Raw genomic sequence first — 22744 nt, forward strand, 5'->3', positions numbered from 1 at the left:
GGTGCTTGGTGCAACCTGGGATAGTGGGAGGTGTCCCTGCCATGGCAGGGGGTGGCACTGGATGAGCTTTAAGGCCCCTTCCAACCTAGACCATTCCATGGCTCTCTTCTATATTGTTTGTAGTTAAGTGATGTTAATATTGCACTCACATAAAGCCACAGCACAGTGTGCAGAGTGACACTAATCCTCTGGGAGTCAGTGACAGAAACTGCAGTTTGGAAAATTAATTCCCATAATCACAGCTGTGCAGTGTGGATGTAACTGAATTCATGCACCACCACAATGCCCCCCTCCAGCTCACACAGGTTTCAATAAACATGGACTAAGAAAACCTCTGCAAATGCACCTGGGACTCGATGGCCATTTCCTTGAGCCAGAGCCGTGTATTTTGAGCACTTCCTACCTGATGTCCTGAATTGCAGACTTCCTGTCCCGCTTCTTGCCCCACACCTTGAGGCTGTTGACCAGCAGGACGACGAACTCTCCGTTCCTCATGCCGATGGCCACCATCTCGCCGTCGGGGCTGTACGCGGCGCAGCGCGCGGGGTGCCCCAGGCTCACCTTGTTCACCAGCTTCTGCGGGGACACACGCAACAGGCTCACACCTCCCCAGCACACGGAAAGCTTCCAAACACAAAGTATAAAACTCGCTTAATTCAAAACAAATCATCTCTGTTTCCCTCTAAACATAAACCTGAAATGTCACACCGAGACTCGCATCCCACCAGGCATCTGTCACTAAGCAGACTTCAAAATCGAGATGTGATTCAGATGGGGGCTTCATGTTTGCATTATTTTGTAGGGTGACATCCAGTTTCACACCAGACGAAGGTCTGTTTAGCAGAAAGAGCTGAAAAACCAATTTCCTACTTTGTTTCAAAGGTGACTTTGACAGCTGCAACAACTGCTGACTGGCACAGAGCTTTCCCATTTCATTGGATATGTGAAAACATCCTAGAAAGCTCTTACATTTTCACCTAGCTGGTTGTATTTATAATATATTAATTTTCCTCATTAAAAATTACCCTTGTCAGCTCAGGTAGCAACCTTGTGAAAAGGTTTATGCTGGCTAAAATGAGCAGAAACCTTTCTGGTAGGTTTTTTTTATTAATGTTTTATTCGTTATTTTTTAAAATGGTTGTTGTTAGTCAATCTGACTTGGAAAAACCCCTGAGGCAACATGCTGAGCTCCAAAGAAAGGCTCTGAAGAGGAGGGATCCATGCCTGCCAGGAAGGTGGAATGATGGGCAGGGGCTCTGTGTGTGACGGCACAATTTGTGTCACCCGGACTGGCAACATGGAATTAAAATGCCTCCTTGATCCCCCAGCCTGCAGATTTAGATTAAAATAAGCAATGCCCAACAAGAGGCACTCCAAGGGCAGGTGTGCTGGTGAATCCCCGCATTCCTCTGGGAGTGCTGGCTGTGGGACAGCCCAGCACCTCTCCCACAGCAAGGATTCGCCTTTGCACTCACAGCAAGGCAAGAACTGGGGCGAAACAGGACCAAACCCTGCTCAGGACAGAGGCAAAATCCTGCTCTCATTCCAGGGCTGCTCAAAGGCACAGGTGGAAAATGGATGCTTGGATAAAATGTTCATTTTTAATCACACACCTTTACGTTCACGGTACTCACTTTGTCCGACAGGTCCCAGATCCTGGCTGTTCCGTCGTTGCTTGCAGAGATAAATATGTCTTTGGAGGGGTGAGTTGCCAAGCCCCAGATTTCCCCTTCCATGTGACAGTCAATTAACAAGTTTGAGGCAGCATTTTTTTCTCCTACTTCAAGGATTTCTCCATCTTTCGTTCCCACTAAGATTTTCCCCTGTTTGTAGCCAAAGAAAAAGAGTGGAGACAGATGGTCAGTGTAACAGTAACTGCCATGGTTTAAACTTCCAGGGCTTTCTTAGCAAATACTTGGAAAAAGCATAAACAGAGGAAGTTTGGAACTGGTTAATGGCTACTTGGATTGGAAATACAAAACAACATTCTTCAGTGGTGGTGTTATCAAGGAATGTGTCAGATTCCCAGGCAAAGTGAAACAGAGACCATCCCTGGAGCGGTCGGCTGGACAGGTCCATCCTGTGCAGCATCACGTGCTCCTTTCTCATTTCCAGTTTAAACACTTGCTCAGGAGTGACTGCAGCAAGTCAAATTACTCCATTATTTCTCCTGTGTTCCACTTTACCAAAGCTCAAGGTCTCTCAGTAACTCCCAGTGGGGGTTTTGTGACTTTGAAAGAACCAGCGGAAGCTGTGCTCCGCTGTGCCTGGGGAAGCAGCTGAGCTGTGCCCTCTGCCCCCGTGGCCCCGGCTGCCCCGGAGGAAGGGCCGCTGCTCACCTTGCCCCGGCACACGGAGCGCACGCACTCGATGAGCTGCCCGGTCTCCAGCTGGAAGGCTCGGCACCGCTTCATCTCCTGGTCCCACAGCTTCACTGCTCCCCCCTCCTTCGTGCTGCAAAGGAGGCCTGGTGTCACCTGGATGGCTCCTTTGCACATGGAAATCCCACCAATCCCACCAGTACTTTTCTGCTTAAATCACAAAACATACATTGATCCACCCTCCACTCTATATAAGGACACTTCTCTATGATGCAATGAGAAGTAAGTAACAAAAAACTAAATGCTTTCACACTTCATGTTTTAAACAGCACCATAATTTGTACAAACCAAACTGTTCTCTTGTCACTGATCTCAAACCTCTGTTTCTTGGCAAACATGTTACTTGTGGTAACCCCAAGATGTGCAGCATCTCCACTGGGAGAGGCTGTCTGTAGTTTGACAGAACTAACAAATGAAGAAAACTCCACTTATGGCAGGAGCTCAGGCAACAAGGACCTTATCCAGGTGTTTGGACCAATCCCTAAGAGGTTCAGAGTGTCCTTGGCATGGAACATGTGTGTGTGGAACCCTCAAGTGTCCTCCTTTAGTCCTTCACTTACTGAGCCATCTGGGCAGGTTGTGCAAAATTGAGAGTGAAACTGCTACAGCACAGAGACCGTTCACCTCTGGGGTGCTGGATAAATAATGAAAACAAAAACCACACAAGAGAGACAGAAGTTGGGCACTTTAGGAAGATTCTGCGTCTTACGGCCTCTCCTTCCCTCCGGTGACAATGAGCCCGTCCCGCAGAGTCGTGTACATGGTGAACACTGGTCCTGTGTGAGCTTTGGCCACCAGCCTGACCAGGAAATGATCCTTCCACACGTAGACATCTCCATTTATGGCACCAGTGAAGGTGAGGTTATTCTGCAACAGACAGCAGCAACCTCTGCTACAACAGACACCTCGGTGTTTTTGTTCAGCTTCAAGTAAAATTCTTTAAATTAAATTTACAAGTCCTTAACAACCACACTGGACTGTCACCATTGGTGGCACCACTGGCATGTGTCACACCACATACTATTAGCAGAAAAAATGATACACAAAGTAACAGATCGTGGTTTAAGTTAAACAGCTAAATAACCAGCAAAAAAAAAAATAAAAGCCAGGGCAGTAGGTGTGCACGAAACTTAATAGAAGATATTCAGCCACTTGTGTTCAGGAAATTTAAGGAAGGATCTCAAGGTGCACAGGTTTTAAATCCACATTTCACTAACAAGTGCTGGTTGGATTTCAGCAAAGAAAACTGACCCTTGCAGATTTAATACAAAGGTAACCTAAAATCCCATAGCAGGTAATTTGAACTCACTGCTCCAAAGGCAACAGAAAGCATGGTCTGCATTTTGGCATCTTCCATGGAACCAATGACTCCTTTCTTGTAGAGCAAAGCACTGCCAGCCAAGGTCCAGAACTTCATGTGTTTGACCCCCACGGACACGAACTGAGTGTCGGAGTCTGGGCGGAACTCCACAACAAAGATCCTCTCCAGGTGTCCACCCCTGCTGGCAACTTTAGCCCCTGGTTTAATTAGGAAATCATAAAAATAAAGCTGAATTTACCTGAGAAATTAAAATCTGATATGATTTTATCAAATAAGTCGAGCTGGTATTGGATTAGAGATCTGGATCCCAGATGCTGAAAGCTGCAAATCCCAGCACTATTTAGTGTATCAAACATCTTAATGCAACCCCCAAGGTCCCTGGTTATTCCATTGTTTCCCACAGATTTAGGAAATGCAGATTTAAGGCCTTCATAACACAATTTGTCTCCTGGGTCAGTGAGAACACAAGAGAAATGTTGGATATCATCTGGTGAAAAATGCACAGGGACACACTAATAGGCTGAGGCACTTTTTCTCTCCCTTCTACCATTTCCAAAGATAATTATTTTCTGGAAATTACTTCCCAAAGGCCTATCTCCATCATAGTATTTCAAGTGTTTTAGGAAAGAAAAGCAGTAATTCTCCTTAATTTCATGTAATTATACATTAAGCATCATTCTTTCCTTAATTTCCACTTACCATAAATGTTTAAAACTTCTTGCCCATATTTTCTAGCCCTTTGCCATTTTTACCTGATTAGCTGGGATACTCAGAGTGAGGACACAGAAGTCCAAAGACGTGAAAGGCAAAGCAAATCATTGTGCACAGCTCTGCTGGGCTGAAGGAACACAATTTCCCCCTGGGTTTTACCTTCTTGCCACCTCCACACGGTGATGGTGTGTTCTGGGTCGACTCCCACTGACACCAGAAGTTTGCCAGTGGCACTGAAGTTGACGTAATTGACCCCTTTGGTGTGGAAGCAGCGCAGCATGGAAAGGGTTTGCTTGCTCATGGCATCCCATATATGAATTGTGGGGGTTGTACCTGCGGGCAGAGAGAGGCATTAAAAGTGAATTAATTCTGGAAAGCTTCAGCGCAAACCAGGCATTTTGCAAGAACATTTAACCTGAACAGACATTAGTTGGGGGGTTGGATTTGTCTGAGGATTAGCACTACTGGAAAACAAAGAGAAATCAAAATAGCTTGCAAAACACGGGGGGGGGAATCATTGTAGTCCATGAAGTCAGACAAGTTCTAAAAGAACAACATAACATTCATGAAGAGCCTCATGCAAAAGAAATTGCCTGCAGATGTTTCACTTGTATCCATGGTTCACACAGATACAACGAGGCAACATGGAACTCGTACAGGACTGCTAAATTCACAAACAAATCAGCCTTACCTGGGAATTCTGTCATGTCACCTGCATTGTGAGAGCAATGGCAAATGAGGAAGCACCAAGGGAAAACAATAGGTGAAATAAGTCATGTGTCTCGTGCTGAAGTGCCAGCATCAGCACCAGAAGGAAAACAAAATTAAAAACTTGGAAATGGATATGGATTAAATCAACAAAACAAATAAGCAGGAATATTGTTGAAGTTTTTTGGGTATATTGGCTTTTATACACAAATATTGCAACAATATTTAGTACTTCTAAGTTTTAAAAATGGTATCTAAAAGAAATGCTAAAGGCATGCAGGTTTTAAAAATTATTAGATTCAAAAGTGGAGTGAATCTGTAGGTACACAAAGTATCAGCCAAACTCAGAAGCACTGATCTCCCGGGGCCCAGGAAAAGGGCTTTGAGCATTTTCATGTCACAGAAATCAGCACTTTGCACAGCTCTGGCACCACGTGTGGGTTTGGGTGCTCCCTTCACATTCCAGCTGAAGTGACCGTGCTCAGTACAGGCAGCAGAGGGTTTGTGTTTGTCACTGTGTTCATCACTACCGTTCCCTGCCCCCTGTTAAGTGACTCCTGTCCTCCAGTTATGGATTCCATTCTCCTTCCGGAATGGTCTGAGGAGACGTTCTGACCCCGTTCTCCTCCATAAAGTTAATTATTCCAGCACTAAGCTGAAAGGCAGCAGATCCTTCTCAAGGCTTGGGACAACTCATCCTGCATTCCCCATGCAATGTTTACTCCTGCAGAAGGTCCTAGGGAATCTGGCAAGACTCTCCATGTAAATAATAAACACACAAATACGTATGGATTCCCAACTGTCCCCTGATACATGTCCTAACTTCTGCTGAGATCTCACTGTTTCTGGCCTTTTCTGTACAGCTCCTGTATTCCTGCAGAGAAAATGATGCTCAGTGTATTCTCACTGCTAAACAGTGCCTTGGACACAAGAAGGAAAGAAGAAATTCTATAAATCAGATGATTGAGATGATTAGGCAGTTTATCAAATCTTGCCTTGTGAAATACGATTACACAACAAAGAACTCTGAAATCCATTCACTCACAATCAGAGATGGAATTGAAATCCTAAGTAAACCCTGGAGCTTGATTACTTATTCAAAATCAAACAAAAAGTAAAAGTCCTCCACAGAAAAGCCCCAAATAAGTCAGGGTCCTGATAATTGTGAGTAAAGCTTTGCTGTGGGGGTCACGTACCGATCTGGCTGGTGGCCACCACGTTCTTGTACTTGGGGTGCTGGTTCACTGTCAGGCACAGGATGTCATCAGTGTGCTCCAGGTAGAAACTCTGGCTGCCTAATGACATCCAAACAGGACTTGAGTCACCACAGGACCGAGGAAGGAGCCCACACAGAAGCACAGACTACTGGGCAGCTTGTTACTACTCCCCAGGGGGCGTGGGGGGCACTAATGCTGCCCATGGCTGCTCTGCTCTCATTCCCAGGCACTCTTCCCAAAATGCGCCATGGACACAAGCATCAACACACAGAGGTGGATACAATATTTGGGAAATTTTCTGTATGTCCAGGGAATCAGCCCAAGAACAGCCTGTAGCCACCATAACTGCAGGAAACACCAAAACTGCCAATGCAAAGCCCAGGCTTCCCAGTGAAATCCCAGTGAATTGAGGCAGTGAGTGGGAAGCCAAGTGGAGGCAAAGCCCTCCCAAGGGAACAGGCCCAGAAAGGAGAGATGGGGCCATGCTTGTTTCCCAGCCCACAGGTCAGAGGCTGCACTAGGACTGGAGTCCCCAAAGGCCACCAGATCTGACAGCTTTTCCCCCTGGGCCCTACCTCAGCAGCAGAGCTGCTGAGTGCATAGCTGGGACCATATGGGAAAAAATCAAGTCAAAATTCCTTTAACTCCTCTCTTTTCCTGAGAGACATGAAGGACACAGAGATGTTGGTGCCACAACTTAGGGCCAGATAGATTTTTGGTGGTTTTTCTCCTTTGCATTACCCAAAAGGCAGGGAATATTTCTGTCCCCTCCAAAGAGCAACTTGCTCAGGCTGCATTGCACCAGAACGTGCCCTTCCCTGGAGCATGGCTTTGCTAAAACAACTCAAAATGAAATTATGGATGTTACAGCTTCTCACATTTTTGGGGGTACTGGTCACTTCACCAGCCAGGCTCTCTCCTGCTGGGAGAGAAAGCCATTCCCATACCTTCAGCCACAGGATGAGAACCTGCCAGTGACACACCAGCCACCTACAGTGGGTTTGTGCTATTGTATCAAGATGCAAAATGTGGGAAAGTCACAGGAATATTAAAAAGTTCAGACTTTCGATTAAAAATATTTTCCTTGCAAAGCATTTTCTTATCTCCAAGTAGTGTTTCAGGTGGAATTACCAGTAGAGAGGTTTTGGACAATGCCTGCTGCAGCTGTGTGGAAAATAATGTCAGCACCATCGTTCAGGTAATGGAGGTTGTTGCGACAGTCAAATCCTCTGTATCCAAACACATGGTCTAAAGCCAGCTCCTGCTCCAGGAATACAAACAGATTAAGAGTGAAATGAAAGAAGAAACAAGGAGATTTCAGAGTCTGGACCGCTTAAGAACGATTCTAAATTACACAACTACAAATATCTTGTAGGGGCAATAGAATAATAAAACAATAATTAGCTATCCCCATTCTGCTCATTTATTGAGGTATTACATTATCATAGGCTATCAACAGCCTTTAATTGGTCAACTAAAGCACTGCACTATTTTTTTTTTTATTATTATGGGGGCTATAAATGCGCTCTGGTTCTGTAAATTTTCATTCCAAACAGATACAACTCACAGAACAGGCTTGGTTTTATTACTCTTCCCATCACAGTTTAGTATTTCTATAGGGTATCAGATATTTTAAAGGACATACTTGCAGAGTTTTCAAAAATCATTCTCATAAACTACCAAATTTCCACAGACCAAATTCTGATCTTAAAGTCCTTAAAGGAAGCCAGGGCAGGCCGTAAGTAACTCTGTAATTAAGACATTAATCAGAGGTGTAACTGCAGCTTACAACGAGCAGTTGCCAAGGAAATTTCCTCCAGGAACCGAGGATGGTTAATGGATTGTTGTTACTGCCTTGGAGCCCTGAAGCCAGACTTAATGACTCTCCCAAACACAATCACAGCTCGCTGGGAACAATCCCAATTAGCCACAGACCAAGTATTGCAAACTGCCCACAGGTCACAGAATATTCCTTGTTCTGCATATTAGGTAGGAATTCAAACAAGTTGTCTGGGGAGAAAGGGAAGTTCCAAAGTCAATGAGCAAATTCCATAATTCAAAATCCCACACAGGATTTTTCCTGGGCCCAAGTGCTGGCCCTGGCTGTACCTCCCTTGGGACTGAGCAGTGAGCACAGGAATGAACACACTCTGTGATTGTACCTGCCCTTCACTAAGCCACAAAATGGATTTCACCCAGCCATGTTACTTTTAAAGAAATTAAAAAGGTATTAATCCTGACCTCAACCAGTTTCTTTTTTTTGTTGACATTGTTCTTTCGCAGTTTCTCAGGCTGAGGAGCAGCTCTGCTCACTGGTGGCCTGAAAAGAACATTTTAAAAAAAGAGACAATCAATATGTTTGAAAGTAAAATACAAGCTTCAGAATCACAGCATGTGTGAGCAGCAAATGGACAGTAGCCCCCTGTATGAGCTTTTTCCAGAGTTGTAAAATAAACTGTTTAAAATCCTACACTTTTTGATAGAAAGAGCAGAAACATTGATGTAGACTTTGCGGATGAGTGGCAGAACAAACAACCTTACACCATTCAAAAGACCCCAAAACATAATGATTTAAATCCATGGAAAAATCCTTGACATGAAATAACGGTAAACTGGTGCTTTCAGAAATGATCTACAGTAATTTCTGCAGCTGGCAGTTGACCTCTGCCCAGCCTTGCTTCTTCTGAGAAGGCCCATCCCAAAACCTTGACATGGCTTCAATAAAATCTTCTCAAAATCATATTAAAAATAAAATGGTTGCATTTAAATGCACAAGTCATTCATCCAAGGGAATTTAGGAGACTAAGGCCAGCAAAGCTTTTTTATATAATTACAGTTGCTAAAAGTAGCTAAAGAGACAAATGCAGAACACAGGCTGAGATGAAATCTGATGTGTGCAAATGGTCTGTAAGGCCAGATAACCTCTGCTGCTGCTATTGATCTTGCTGGGAAAAGAGGGACAGAGCTAAGGGAAGCACTTGGAAAGCATTCCCAGGGCTTATGATTCCAGAAAAATGTGACCTTGCTATTACATTCCATACGCTGTGAAAGTTGTTCCTGTCCTGAGACTGTAACTACCAGTAATTCCCATTTTGCAAAAAATTAATTGGAGAAGAATGAATTCCCTTTTGTGTATAGGGAGCTGCTTTTTCTGGAGCTGGATTTTTCATGGAAGGTATTAAAGGCACAGTGGGGACTGAGCACTGTGGGAATGAGCAGCAGGAAAACCTGAGCTCTGAGACAGAGCACAGCTGGAGATAACCAATCCAACCCACTTCTCAGGCACACCAAGGACCAACAAGCACATCAGCAGGTGACCCGTGACACAAAGAGAGTGAAAGAGTTACCTTGATCCCCTTGTAAGCAGCAAATAAAGCCAAGCAAGAAACTTAATAGAGTTTAGGTGTCACTTCTGAGCACAAGACTCATGCACAAGCACTTTCAGAGCGCAGCAGTCATTCCTTGGGCACAACACGTGCTATCCAAGCATGCCAGCAAGAACTAAAACAGAAACCAAAGAGTGCCCCAGTCCACAGACCCGGAAACATCGCACCTGGCATCCCTGGGCAGACTCGGAGCTAAAGATCCTACGGGATGGAGGGGAAAGGGAAGCTACATCCGAGCTTCCTGTCCACTTTGCACCGGAGCAGAACGGGACTCCACGGCTCGTTTACTTTCAGGAGCCACACAGAGAGGAACTGGTAGGAAGCTGACAGTCTCCTTAGCACTGCTGAGATTGCACACAATGGATGATTGTTCTCTATCCCAGTTCAGATGCAATTTAGCCCACGATTGCTGTGGGGAGGCCAAGTCACTCCCAGGACAGCCTGTCCTGCCTTGTCCGCAGGAACAAGTACCTTTATTTCCTCAGAAAGTGGTCACTCGTGTCCCCTAGGGTGACCCTGGGTGGAGCAGGACTGAGCAGCGGTGCTGTTACCGGCAGGGAAGGGACAGGGGAAGTTATTACAAAACAAAATAAATTATTTCATTTCAGCCCAGATTTATGAGGGCCTCTGAATTGGCACTTAGGAAAAGAATTGTTTTCTTGTATGCTTTTTTCTGTTTTAGTATCATTTCGAACTGGATCATTTCCACATTTCTTTACCTAGGAATATCAAAGTTTATGACAAGAGCAAGCCAAAATACTTCACGAAAGCAAGAGAGCACTACCACTGTGACATGCTTGATAGTCACTAGATTGTAAGCATGAGGCTTAATTTGGAGACACACATACACAGATACTTTTATAGATATTTACTCACAGCACACACAAGCACAGATGTTGTGTGCATTGATATATACATAGCCATGTATATATACACACGTGTGCATTCACTGCCTCATCACTATCTCAATAAAACAAACAAAGCAGCACATTTTTCACATTTTAAAAGTCATTTCACTTTTAACAAGCCTGTGACTACACCTAATTTGTTTTGATACAGAAGGTGACACTGCCAAGACAAGAAATTTGCACTGCAGCAAACGACATCCCTTTGCCCTGTTGGACCTGTGCAACCTGCATGGCACATTCCCAGCAATCCAGGCCTCTGCTGGGCTCCCCATCAGTACTTACTTGACAATTCCCTGCCTCCAAAGGACAGCAAGTTAAAACATAACACAAGCATTAACGGTTTCTTTGCAGCAGTTTAAAACAAACGCGCTTAGATTACGTTATGGGATGGAGCAGTTCCGGGAAAGATAAGACACAGTCAGACATTCGAGGGTCTCAAGTTCTTTGGGCACTGTGAATACAGCAGAGAAGATTTCTGTTACTCATGGCAGTCTTGAGGATGTTCTCACACGAGTACACACAGGTGTCAGACAGGGATAGAACTCCAGACCCACAGCGACAAAACCTCAGCACCACCTTCATGCAGAAACGTGAAAAGGTGTGAGTGAACATTCCCTCCAGCCATGGAGGGAGAGGAGCCCAGTCAGGGGTGGGGTGGACAGGCAGCACCAGGATGGAGAACAACAGGTGGACACTACAAGAGCTGGGCTGAGGGAATGGGGTTTTGGAAGTGTGAGGCACCTTGAGGGAGAAAAGAGATGGGATCTTAAAGAACAGGGCCAAACTATGGAGGGGGGAGAAGAAGCTACATTTGTTCAGATGGAAAATAAAGGAGAGAAAAAGCAGATCAAAAACTGTTATGATAAATTCTGTGAGGGAGGGGATATAACCAACTCCTGTTTCCAGGGCACAGGCCATCACTGCTGTCTGGCTGGAGATGCTGCCTGCAGTGGGAATAAACTGGGGAGAACACAAGCATCCTGCTCAGAGGCCGGTGGGAACAGCAAGGGAACTCCAGAAGCAGCAGCACGTGAAAGGGGCCAACAAGGTCTGGAGCAGGGACAGATGGACAGGAGTGTCCTGCCACCCAGAAGGTGACAAAAAGCAGGAATGGGTAGGGAAAAGCTTAGAGCACAAAAGGGAGACTGATATGGATTTACATGGCTGCAAACTGGAGAGGGAACACACTTGGATCTACACAAACATGAGCAGGACTGCTCCTGAGAAGAGAAAGCAAGGTTCAAGGAGAGGCAGGGTAGTAGGGTTGGGTAATAGAACAAAAATCCAAGATTTAAAAAATATACTTTTCATTTCAGAAAATATGCAAAAGCAGCTTTAAAAAGTGCCTTTTTTAAAAAGTCCTGCCCAGTGACAGGAGAGGACTCCCAAGTGCCCCCAAACTGCTGAGAAATTCCCTGAGCTTTTTTTAATCCCTTCCTAGAGAAGGGATTAAAAGATTTTGTAAATTCTAAAGCCTTGTATGTAAAACTCCTATGTATGTTGGAATGGGAAAATCCAAGTTTTCCTGCTGTTACTTTTTCTTAACACTTTGTAGCTATCATAAGACAACAAAAAGAATAGGATTCAACATGAAAGTATCTCACTCTCAAATACAGCAGATCAGAGCAAAGCTCAAACAGAACCAGAGAGAAACATCAGTGGCAAACTGAATTATTTTTTTAAAGCACTGAAAAAGCCTTACATGGTTACAATACTTATAACTTCACGTGTATGCTGATACACTCTTTAAAAAAAGAAAAATTTAAAAAAAATCAAAAACTACTGCAGGACTTTGATAGGGCCAGCCATTGTCACAGCCTGTCAGGGCAGCTGGTCACTGCTGCCCAGGTCATTCCAGCCCAGTGTCCAGTGAAAGGAGCACTCCAGCAATTAGTAACGAGGGCAATCACTTTGGAATGAAACCTGAGGGCCTTTGCTCTGGACACCCTGGGAAGTTGTTCCCTAAACAACTCCTGTACCACAGACCGGCCCTGCTGCACCAGGACCTGCTTTCCCTCACACTCTGGACTCTCTGGACATGCTGTCCCTCACACACTGGAGGAACAGTCTTTTCTAGTTGTTTTGGTATTCCCTGCATAAGTTTCAGTACGTTTTGCAGCTGTATTGTGTAAATAAAAACATTGAACCAATCGTATATGGCAGATCCCCCCTCTGCATGACAAAACACAAGAAACACGGCTTTTTCCATCAGTCCTGGACTACTTCTCAAACAACAGCCCTCAGAAAAGCTGAATATTTCACATCACCCTCAGTGCAGAGAGCACTCAGGTTCGGAGACAGAAATGTTGGAAACACACGGCAACGTTGGCATCCCTCAGTTCAACCCCCCCCGAGTGTCACACAACCAGAGAAGACCTTTGGGCCAGCTCTGTGCTGACCTGTGGGAGCAGTGAGATTGACTCTGAGTTCAGCTGCTTGGCAGGGACTGACAAATACCAGTCACAATGTGTACAAGCCTTGGGGACAACTGGGATGAAAGCAGCAGGCTGTCAAATGCATTCACGGTGCATTAACTTGACATAATGCTGCTGAGAAAGTAAAAGTGAATATTCCAAAGGATGCACCTCATGCTCAAAGAGTGGCTTTCTGCCGGAATAAGCCCAAAGTTATTTTCTCCACTCCAAGGATGTGTTTTTCCAGATACATTTTGAATAGTCCCCACCTACACATAAATACAACACAGATTCACACTCAAAACTTTTGCACTGCACCCACAGACGTGTGTGTGTAAAGGTACAGGAACCAAGGCTGTAACCATATGTCTAATCATTCACTTTATGGTGCAAAGGCTTGTGGGGGCTATTTTGAAAACTTAAATAAGTCAGTTCATATCGTTTTAGAGAAATCAATAATCTAAAGAGTAACATTTGAACAGAAAAATCCAAGATATTTAACTTCTCATCTTTATCAGGACACATGATTATACATGAGGCAAACACCATGATGGAGACCAGGCTCTGAGGTGGGTAATTCATGGAGAGTGAGACAAGCCAGGATGCTGAGAAAACAGAAAACCGGACAAACATGCTAATGCTGCTTTTTGTTTTTCTACACATTCCACCTGCTTTGAAGGAGTTCCCATCACCAGGGCTCATGTGGAGTCATGCAAATTGAGCCAAAGGAGAGCTGCAGACGCAGGGGGTGTGTTAGGGGTTAGTAGGAGGCCAAATGCAAACAGATCTTTGCCTTTAGGATTAGTAACATCAATACAATCATCAGCAAGCTCATGTTACTTCTCATCATATCAACTCTTGGTTAAAACGGTCCCAATTCAAAAACTGGCCCTTTTCTGAAATAGCACAATTCCTCTGTGACACAGCAGAGCTTACAATTGTCCTGGATTGTCTGGGACAGTCCCACCAGTGGCCAGGGGGTCCCGAGGAGTGGGAGCGCCGCGCTGGGAGCTCCCACCCCGCGAGACTGGTCCTGCAGCCCCTCTCGAGGGCACCCCGCTCCTGCACCACGGGCACGGCAAGGGGTGCCAGCCAAAGAGGCAGAGAGGGAGAGAAGGGGGGAGCAGAGGAGGGAAGACATAGAAAGGGAGAAGAAAAACAACAAGGTCGGGGAGAGGAGAGAGAAACAACAATCGATTAATGATCTTAACCAAACGCACCAATACAACTGCAAGACATTTTAGAACTGTCCCTCAGCCTCAAGTCTCCTGCCACTTTGCCATCCTAAAGCTGTAGCTGCTGATAGAGACAGGAAATGTTGGATTCCCCCAAAAATACCAGGCCGTGATTTGATTCAAATCCTGCAAGTAAAATCTATCATGTAACTTCTACACTCCTCCAAGATACTTGCAGAATCATGATTATTTTAATTACGTTCAAGTTAGACAGGAAAAATGAATTTCATCAAGGGCTCTCCTTTTCTAAGGGAAAACCTTATTATTACTCCTGAGTTTGTATAAATCATTGTACAGTTCAGCTCCCAACCCTACACTTGCAATCTTCTCAGGAGTCCCATCACAGTTCCCAAGACCAAACTCCTCCTGAATCAAACAATGATTTGTTCTTTCTAGAGAAATAAGTTACCCGGAGTTTTTCAGATTCACCACTTTCTATTAGAGAAACACAGAGTCCTGCAAGCTTATTCCAGCAAACAGAAAGATTAAACAGATGGACCTGTCTCAGAGGTGCCACATGGCACCTTTGAAGCGTGTTTGATTATGTAAGCTGGAAAATAACTTCAGCAACAGTTTACCCTCTAAGCATTACTATTAAAAGAAAAAACCCCAGTGAGCTCCAAGCCTTTGCCCCCAAGGAGCAGCTCAGAGCAGCAGCCCCAGCTATTCCTACTTCTTGCTTAAACCCAAAGCTTGCTTTTTCTCTTTTTTTTTTCCTTTCCTTAATTTAAACTTGCTTAATTCCGAGTTTCTTCTCACTACACCTTCACAATTTTTCCTTTCTCAGACTCACAATGAAAACACAGCACAGGGGACACTTCCAAGATCCTCACTGCATGTTGCAGTGAAGGGAGCCAGCAGTTTTCCAGGCCTTGGGATTAACTCACGGTTTCTGTCCTAAGGGGCCTGCCAGCTTGTCCCACAGTTTTCAGCATGTGCACAGTAAGTCACAGTAAGTTACCAACACCAGAGTATTCCGTGCACAAAAGCCATTAAGTGCACAGTCACTGGGTCTTCAGACAGACGTATGGCAATCACAAAGGGAAAAATTTGGAATACTTCCTCCAGAAAATCTTCCTCCTCAAAAGCCTAACAAGTTTCCCCACATGCCTGCCTGAAAGAGAATGCGACACATCCTCTGGGTTCCCCTCTTCAAACCTGGAGGGACCGGGAGAGCTACTTCAGCTGTGCCTTGGCAGAAAATTTAAAGCTTTGGGAGCTGCCTCCAAGATTCCTTGTTGCCACTTCGCTCAGCCCTGTGCACAGAGATTTCAAGACTCCACAGCCTCAAGACCTGCTGACTTGGGCCTTGATTTCCCTCAACATTTAGGATTTCTCTGAACACCAACAGTTGAGTACTTGCAGACTTTCCATTTCACCTGGCTTGATCGACTGTCACTTCGGACCCTTGGAGGTGCAAAGAAAAGCCAGCCCAAGGATTCCAGAACTCTGTCATGGGCAGACAAACCCTTTTCCAGCTGCTCTGTTCTTTTGTGTTCTCAGAAGAGATGGAATCTGGCACAGGTATGAAGCTTCCCTCACACTTAATACGTCTTGTCAGAGAAGACAGCTTTAGCCTGAGGCACTCACAACTGGCAGTGCCAAGATTCTGCAGGAATTGTGCACACATTGTACCACTGTGACCAGGAATCGCAGTCTTGCAGTAGCCAACACATCAATCCCATCTTACTGCACCCAAAACACAGCACCTTTCACAGCTTAAGGCCCTATCCAAGTACAACACCCTCAGAAAGCACAGTTTTGCTGGCACTTCACCATAAAGTTGCTGCTTCTGATTATCTCCCTATAAAGTGTCACTATTTGTATTTATCCCCTGAAGAAAGGGAAGTCAATTTATCTTTGCCTAATGACTGACATATGAAAATTATGGGGTTTGTTGTCAGATTTATCAAAACAGCAAATTCCAAATACCAAAGGTGTGATTGTACTGAAGCAGCTGTAATTTAAAAAGAATATAAAAATGTGCACAAAAGCTGTGACCCTCAAGCAGAAAAGATGGCAAGGACAGCGATAAGGGTTTATTTTTAACCTAGTTTAGAATGAAGCACAAAACTGTTGATGACACAGAGACAGCAAGAAGAACAAAGATAGGGAAAATTTTAAGACCTTGCTTTTTACTCTCCTCAGTCCAGAACTTGGGGATATAAAATGGGATAGGTTATTCCCTTGGAATGCTATTTTAATGTGCAGCCATTGTGAAGGGACTATTCTGGAAGTCAGGGGCAACCTCACTGCAGAGGAGGTGCCTCCCCATTTCACCAGCCACCAGCAGAGTGGGAGGTGTGGAAACAGTGGAGCAACTTCCAGCTTCCACAGGGCTTTGTGGTGCTGCATAAACACAGCCTGCTCTCCCTGAGAGGGGCTGAGGATGAGGACAGGCTCCAGACCCTGTGGCACCACACAGCACAGCCATGGATGCAGAGAAGGGAGGTTTCCCAGGGACCTGAAGGGTGATTTTCACTCCTGGACTGGAAATGGTGCTGAAAAGCTGCACAAGACACTGATGCTCTTGCTCAAATTGTTGGTAACTCATGAGCACAAGACATTTTAAAGACCAGCTTAATCTGTCAATTAAACTCATTCGACAGTTGCTTTTGCATCACCAAAGCAGAATAAAACAGCTGGAGGGTACAAGGGTTTCTGGTGTGAAGCATCTGGGCATTGTGTGCCACTGGAACTTATTATTCCTATAACAATTTAGCAATTCACCCAAAATAAAATAATAATTTTCCTTTTTTAAACTCAACTTGCAAACATGTATGTTTACCAGATGATACATGATGCCTTTTTATAGAAAAATGGAGGAACAAATTCTTTATTTGAGGAAAAGAGATATTCTTAAAAGAAAGGGAAAAGCAAAGGTTATTGTCCAACATTTTATTGTAAAAAACACCGATCCTCCTCCTGCATGGTATCGTTAAGACATTGTGATAAAAAAAAATGGGTGCAACATTTTTCTTATAGTTCATATCCCACGTTTCACACCCAATTCTCCTATTTTGCACATTTACTGAGCAAAATTATTAATTACTTTCTGTCCAAGAGGTTCAGCACTGCATTCCTTGAGAGCTTTAAAGACAGAAACTTATTTTTCCAAGGCTTGCATGAGATCAGGAAGTATTATTAACTGCATTTTGTTTCTTGCAATAACAGAACAACTTAGCTGAAATCCTTTCTGTGGGCTAACCCACAGCAGCCCTTTGTGCCAGTGCCCAGTGTGGGGGCAAGAGCAAGGAAAGTCCTGACAGAAGAATGATCACTTCTAAGAAAATACTCCAGCAAAAGAGAACGGATTCACAGCTGAGTCACCAGCTGGATTCACAGGTAAGGATTTACTGCTCCAGATTTTGAGGGGGAATATACTTTACCAGTTACAGATGCTCCTGTTCTGTCCCATCAGATTTTACCACCCCCTCCCTTTAGGTCTGTGTTTCACTGGACTCATCCTCTGTTCTTAGCTCTTACCTCTTTTCTTTGCTGCCCTTTCCAACACTGTTCCCCTTCCAGCTAATTTTTTTTAGAGTATTTCAGCCTAAGGCCAGCATGTGCCCTGGGAAATTCCAGCTTTAACGGTGACAACCCAAAACAGTTACATGTGACTGAAAACCTTCCAATAAAAGGACCACCCAAAGCCTTAACCACAAAATATTTACAAGCTTACCACTATCACAAGTGCTCTGCTGCAGACATACACCAGTTAGGAGAGAATATAAATGCTCATGTGAACTGCAGAAAAGAACGCAACACTCCCAGATGCATTATATACACGTGTTTTTCCCCATGGTATTATCATTTTGTACTCTTTGAACACCATTTTAAATGTCTGGTGAATTTCAAAATCCCTGTCTTACTTCTAAGGACTAATTTTAGTTGCATGAAAAGAGATGCAAAAGGGCACAACATACACTTGAAAGCAAAAGCCTTTGTGGGACATACCTCTCTTCCACTGACACTTCCTTCTGCTGCTGGTGGGGTTTTGTGCCTTCCATTTCTCGAATGCTCACTGCATAGATCTTAGTGGTGTAGTCAATTGCTTTTTCTCTTGCAACATCACTATCATAACCTTAGAAAAATAAAACATAGAATAAAACAAACTATCCTTGTTTCATAGCAGGAAAGTAGAGAACAAGAAGATCTGCACCAATAAAAGGAAGGAAACAAATCCTACCAAGCTCTCCTTACACTGAAATTTAGTACAGCAAAGCTTCGAGTTAAATGCCTGTGTGAATCTCTGATTCAGGCAAGGAAGACTGAAACAAATCCTCTTTACCTCCATCTTCTTCTGCATCAGTGTCTGACTCTTCACTGTCCACCAGCTTGCTCTCCTGGATGCCCAGGAACTCCCTGGTCCAGATCATGAGCGCGGTGTCGGCACCGCCGACAGTGAGCAGCACGGAGTCATTGTGCAGCCACTGCACGTTGGTCACCTGGGCACTGTGCCCCACGTACTTCTTGAACTTGGCATGTTGGCCCTGCAGCACAGAGAATCCCCCAGCTGGCAGCCTGACACCCCAGGAACAGCGTCTTCCTTACTTTTCTTTCCAATTACTGAAATAAATACACTTCTTACCTTCACTGGGTAGGAAAAGAGCTTCACAAACCCAAAATCGTCTCCCGTGGCCAGGAGGGTTCTGTCCTTTGTGAGACTGGCTGCATTGACAACGGTGACATCGCTGTGCATGGGCCAGATTCCCTCACAGGTGGGACCAAGCACACATGTCCAGGTGTCCCATTCAATCTTCTCTATCTGCAAGCAAAATTCCCCCAAAAGAAGGCTTCGTACTTCAAACATACCAAATACACACTAGTGTCATATGCATAGTTTCCTATGTTTGATATTAATTTTTATTTTCATTTTTTTAGTTCTTAAGAAAATGTGCTCGTTCCAGCTTGTTAACACAAACTATGTATCTTCATCCAAAGGCTTAACACTTTGAACGGTCCTGTGTTCCCAAGGCAGAGCACGATTTGAATACAAATCTCCCTAGAGATTTTCTGAGGTGCTAAACATCGGCAGTTTTGTAGCAGAAATACAGGCCACAAATAATCAAGTTGATGAAAAGCCAGGTCCTGCTGTTTGAAGGTGGTTTATAGCCTGTATGTGACTGGTTACACAGAAAACAGGTGACTTTGGGAAAGGGGATTATGGCAAATGGCTGCTAATAAAGAAACAATAATAAATTTAGAGATACAAGCAGAAAGCTGCACATTCTGCCATTTACAAATGCTAGGAAAGACACTGTGGAATGATTAAATAATTCTAATTCTAACCACTGCAAATATAGCATTATAAAAGGAAAAAAAATACACCATTTGAAGACAATTCTTAAAGATAACTTTCATAGTAAAAATAATCCAGTAAACATAATTCATACCTCAGCAATTCTTATAATATGCCTTTTCCCCCTCGGTGCTTCAAAAAATAGTTGTTCTTTGGCACCAGAATTGACTTGCAATAACTTTCCTGGACACAAAAGGGGAGTTCATTATGAATCTTATTAATTATTATGACTACTAAAGACTTTCTTTTGATTGAGTGAAAAGATTTCTGGGGGTAAATTAAGAAATTCTTCTCCAGAAAGTTACTCATAGCAAAAGAACACAGATGCTTAGAATCACTTGTAAGGGTCCTATCCTCTGGTTCAATGAATAAGTAATATTTTAAATACCATCCAATATCCTTAAGAAGTTGCTGTCTCGCAGCATATCAGTTTCTGCTGACAGGGAATATTTTGCTTGTGTTTCATCATCACACTAATGGAAGTCAAAAATAAATCCATGTGCTACTGATTTTCCTAACAATTTTACAAGGCAGCTTTGCCAAAAGTGGAACATTTGCCAGCTCCTATCCCTTCTGCACTGCCCCTCTGGCAGAGTCGGCTCCACTCCAAGCTGTCCTGGGATGGGAAGTTTGCTGTGCCCATGGAGGTGCTGTGGTGTTGCTGCCAGTGGGTCACACCATATTTGGGGACTGGCACACAGCAGGGACAGGGCTCAGGCACACAGGTGGCCCCACACAGAATCACATCCACTCTGGGAAGGCTCACTGGCATGAGCTCATTACGGATCCTGCTGGACTTAATTAGCTGTGACAATCAGGCTCTAGCTTCTTGCAGGGGTTGCCATGCAGAGCTCAGCAAGGAAAGGAAATTGGATACCAACAAATGTAATTGCACTGGATCCATACAGTGCTCCATGGGGAAAAAGCATTTGCATCAGTGGCTGATCTCAATAACTGGAGAGGAACAGTTTCCTGATATTCCATTTTATGGGTATTTCCAGTCTGTAGCTCTGGCCAACACTTTACCTCTGGAGTCCCAGTCGATGTGGGTGATGTAGCTGGAGGCACCTTTGCAAATGCCGACTCTTTTGCTGGTAAGGACATTGTAAATATCCACAAAGTTATCGTGGGAAGCCACAGCCAGGTACTTTCCTGATTCTGTAAGGAGGAGACACTGAGGTTATTAAAGGGCACAGCTTCTAACTAATATTGGTGTGATTTTCACCACCGTAGTGAATTCACCAGACAGGGGTGGGCTGTAGCACACAGCTACATGGAACTGTAAAATATTTGAGGCAGTAGAACACACACAAAGCCAGCCTTCCGGCACAACATTCAACCTTGTCTAGACAAGAGAAACGAACTCCAAGATAAACACTCCCACCTTAACATCTGGTTGTACCTCGTGAAAACTTTATATCTGAGATCATCTCCTTCCTGTGATGAAAAGAGACCATGTCCTCCACAGTGTCAGCATTCACCACCAGAAAACTGCCGTCGTTCAACCCGACTGCCAGGGCTTTCCCGTCGGGAGAAAAGGCACAGCAGCGCCCGCCTATGGAGGAACGTGGGAATGAGTCTCTCAAGGCTTAAAAACTGCGGCTGAGAAAACCAACGATGAACTGCAACTGAAAGGTTTTTACATCAAGTCTATCGTTTTAAAATAGACTTGCTATTTATTAAAACCTATATGTTACAGAGGGCCATGATCAATGCTTTGCTACATGGGAATGTTCCCTCTGTACAGGGTGCTCTGGAGTTGACAATGCTGATCTGATCCCTCTTGAAACAGGTTTACGAGAAAATATCACCTTCCAGCTACATTTTAAACACTCCAGTGACAGAAATAAAACAAATCCTAAAACATGTACAGAAAGGAAATCCAGATGGAAGATTCAAAGACTCATTAAGGGCAGTGTAATTCTGCCTCAGCATTATTCCCAACCATACTCTTCCCTACAGCTATCCTCATCCCTCCCCAAATTCGCCTCTCCAAAATATTTAACTCTGTTTTACCCCAGCCAGTTAAGGGCTCCTGTGCTCCAGATCTGTCACTGAAAATGAACAATGTAAAATTTCCTGAAGGATATCAATAAACTAATAAAATAAGAGTAATTTTGAGAAGGCAACATTTCAACATAGCTCATCTAATTTTATACAGAGGAGAGGGCAGGAAAATTGTTCATTTTAGAGAAGTTGGTTTAACAGGTAAAGCTCATATTGGCACCGAAGGCTGAGAGTGCTCAACACACAGGAAATTGTACACTTGTCTTTATAAGGAAAATCTTTTAGGTCAGCAACAAACATACCGGCCTTAAGTATTCCTAGGAAGGAAAGTGATTCTGAGGTCAATTCATTCCCCTTGAAACTGGGGGAAGTTCATTTTATTATTATTCATTACAATAGATTACAGTCCTTTTTCTTCCTTCCCTTTGCCCTGACTTGACACATGCCAAAGATAATTTATTTCCTGTGCTCCCAATTTCTTAATGACTGTGTCCTTTGCCTCCCCAATTAATGCCCGTGATGTGCACTGAAAGCAAAGAGGGAGCTGTTAGAGGAACAGAGGGATCCACGGCTGCCCCAGGGCCTGGCCAGAGCAGAATCACCTTTTTTGAGCTTCCTCACTGCCAGCATGCGGTGCTGCGACGAGAGCTCCCAGATCCGCAGCGTTTTGTCGTCGCTCACGGTGGCGCACACAGGCAGGAGAGGATGAGCTGCCAAGCCCCACACTTCTCCTTCCATATGGCCCTTGAGGAGAGCATTCCACACAAGAGAAAATAATGCATTTGGGGCCGTGTAACGTGTTCTAACCTTGCCCTGCCTCATTTCACAAGTCCCAGGCAATAAACCCTTCACCATCTCCTCCCTCCAAAGCTTTCCACATTCAAAAGACCTGAACATCATCTGTCTCCCCTGACAGCTGTCTAAAATACTCTTCCGTAGTCCCCTCCACTGCTACTGGCTGTAATTCCTGTTCTTCCAATACTCTCTTTTCCAAGCTTGAGATGAATAGGGAACAGTTACACCCCAAACAGGACCTTATCCAGACATCCTAATATTGGCTAATCCTCAAAGTTTATGTCCTTTTTTAGATCCTTGTTTGCACAACATACACTACTTCGTTTTATTCTTGCCTCAGATTCTCAGTTTTCCAACTT

General features: G+C 44.3%; 1 protein-coding gene across 1 annotated transcript in view; it reads right to left on the reverse strand.

Moving 5' to 3' along the window:
• Positions 1 to 22744, reverse strand: part of EML6 (echinoderm microtubule associated protein like 6) — a gene marked incomplete at its 5' end in the record, with an annotated part of 89231 nt that overhangs the window by 5759 nt on the left and 60728 nt on the right. The window contains 19 exons of the mRNA XM_017745233.1: positions 404 to 624; positions 1635 to 1823; positions 2340 to 2454; positions 3091 to 3248; positions 3691 to 3899; positions 4573 to 4746; positions 5105 to 5125; positions 6318 to 6416; positions 7470 to 7599; positions 8580 to 8658; positions 9686 to 9694; positions 10915 to 10929; positions 18239 to 18365; positions 18573 to 18774; positions 18873 to 19049; positions 19678 to 19766; positions 20610 to 20741; positions 20986 to 21138; positions 22193 to 22334. Of these exons, the coding sequence (XP_017600722.1) occupies positions 404 to 624; positions 1635 to 1823; positions 2340 to 2454; positions 3091 to 3248; positions 3691 to 3899; positions 4573 to 4746; positions 5105 to 5125; positions 6318 to 6416; positions 7470 to 7599; positions 8580 to 8658; positions 9686 to 9694; positions 10915 to 10929; positions 18239 to 18365; positions 18573 to 18774; positions 18873 to 19049; positions 19678 to 19766; positions 20610 to 20741; positions 20986 to 21138; positions 22193 to 22334 (2441 nt within the window). The remainder of the gene's footprint in view (positions 1 to 403; positions 625 to 1634; positions 1824 to 2339; positions 2455 to 3090; positions 3249 to 3690; positions 3900 to 4572; positions 4747 to 5104; positions 5126 to 6317; positions 6417 to 7469; positions 7600 to 8579; positions 8659 to 9685; positions 9695 to 10914; positions 10930 to 18238; positions 18366 to 18572; positions 18775 to 18872; positions 19050 to 19677; positions 19767 to 20609; positions 20742 to 20985; positions 21139 to 22192; positions 22335 to 22744) is intronic.

This window comes from Corvus brachyrhynchos, unplaced genomic scaffold (assembly GCF_000691975.1).
Source record: "Corvus brachyrhynchos isolate BGI_N302 unplaced genomic scaffold, ASM69197v1 scaffold69, whole genome shotgun sequence".
Classification (NCBI taxonomy): domain Eukaryota; kingdom Metazoa; phylum Chordata; class Aves; order Passeriformes; family Corvidae; genus Corvus; species Corvus brachyrhynchos.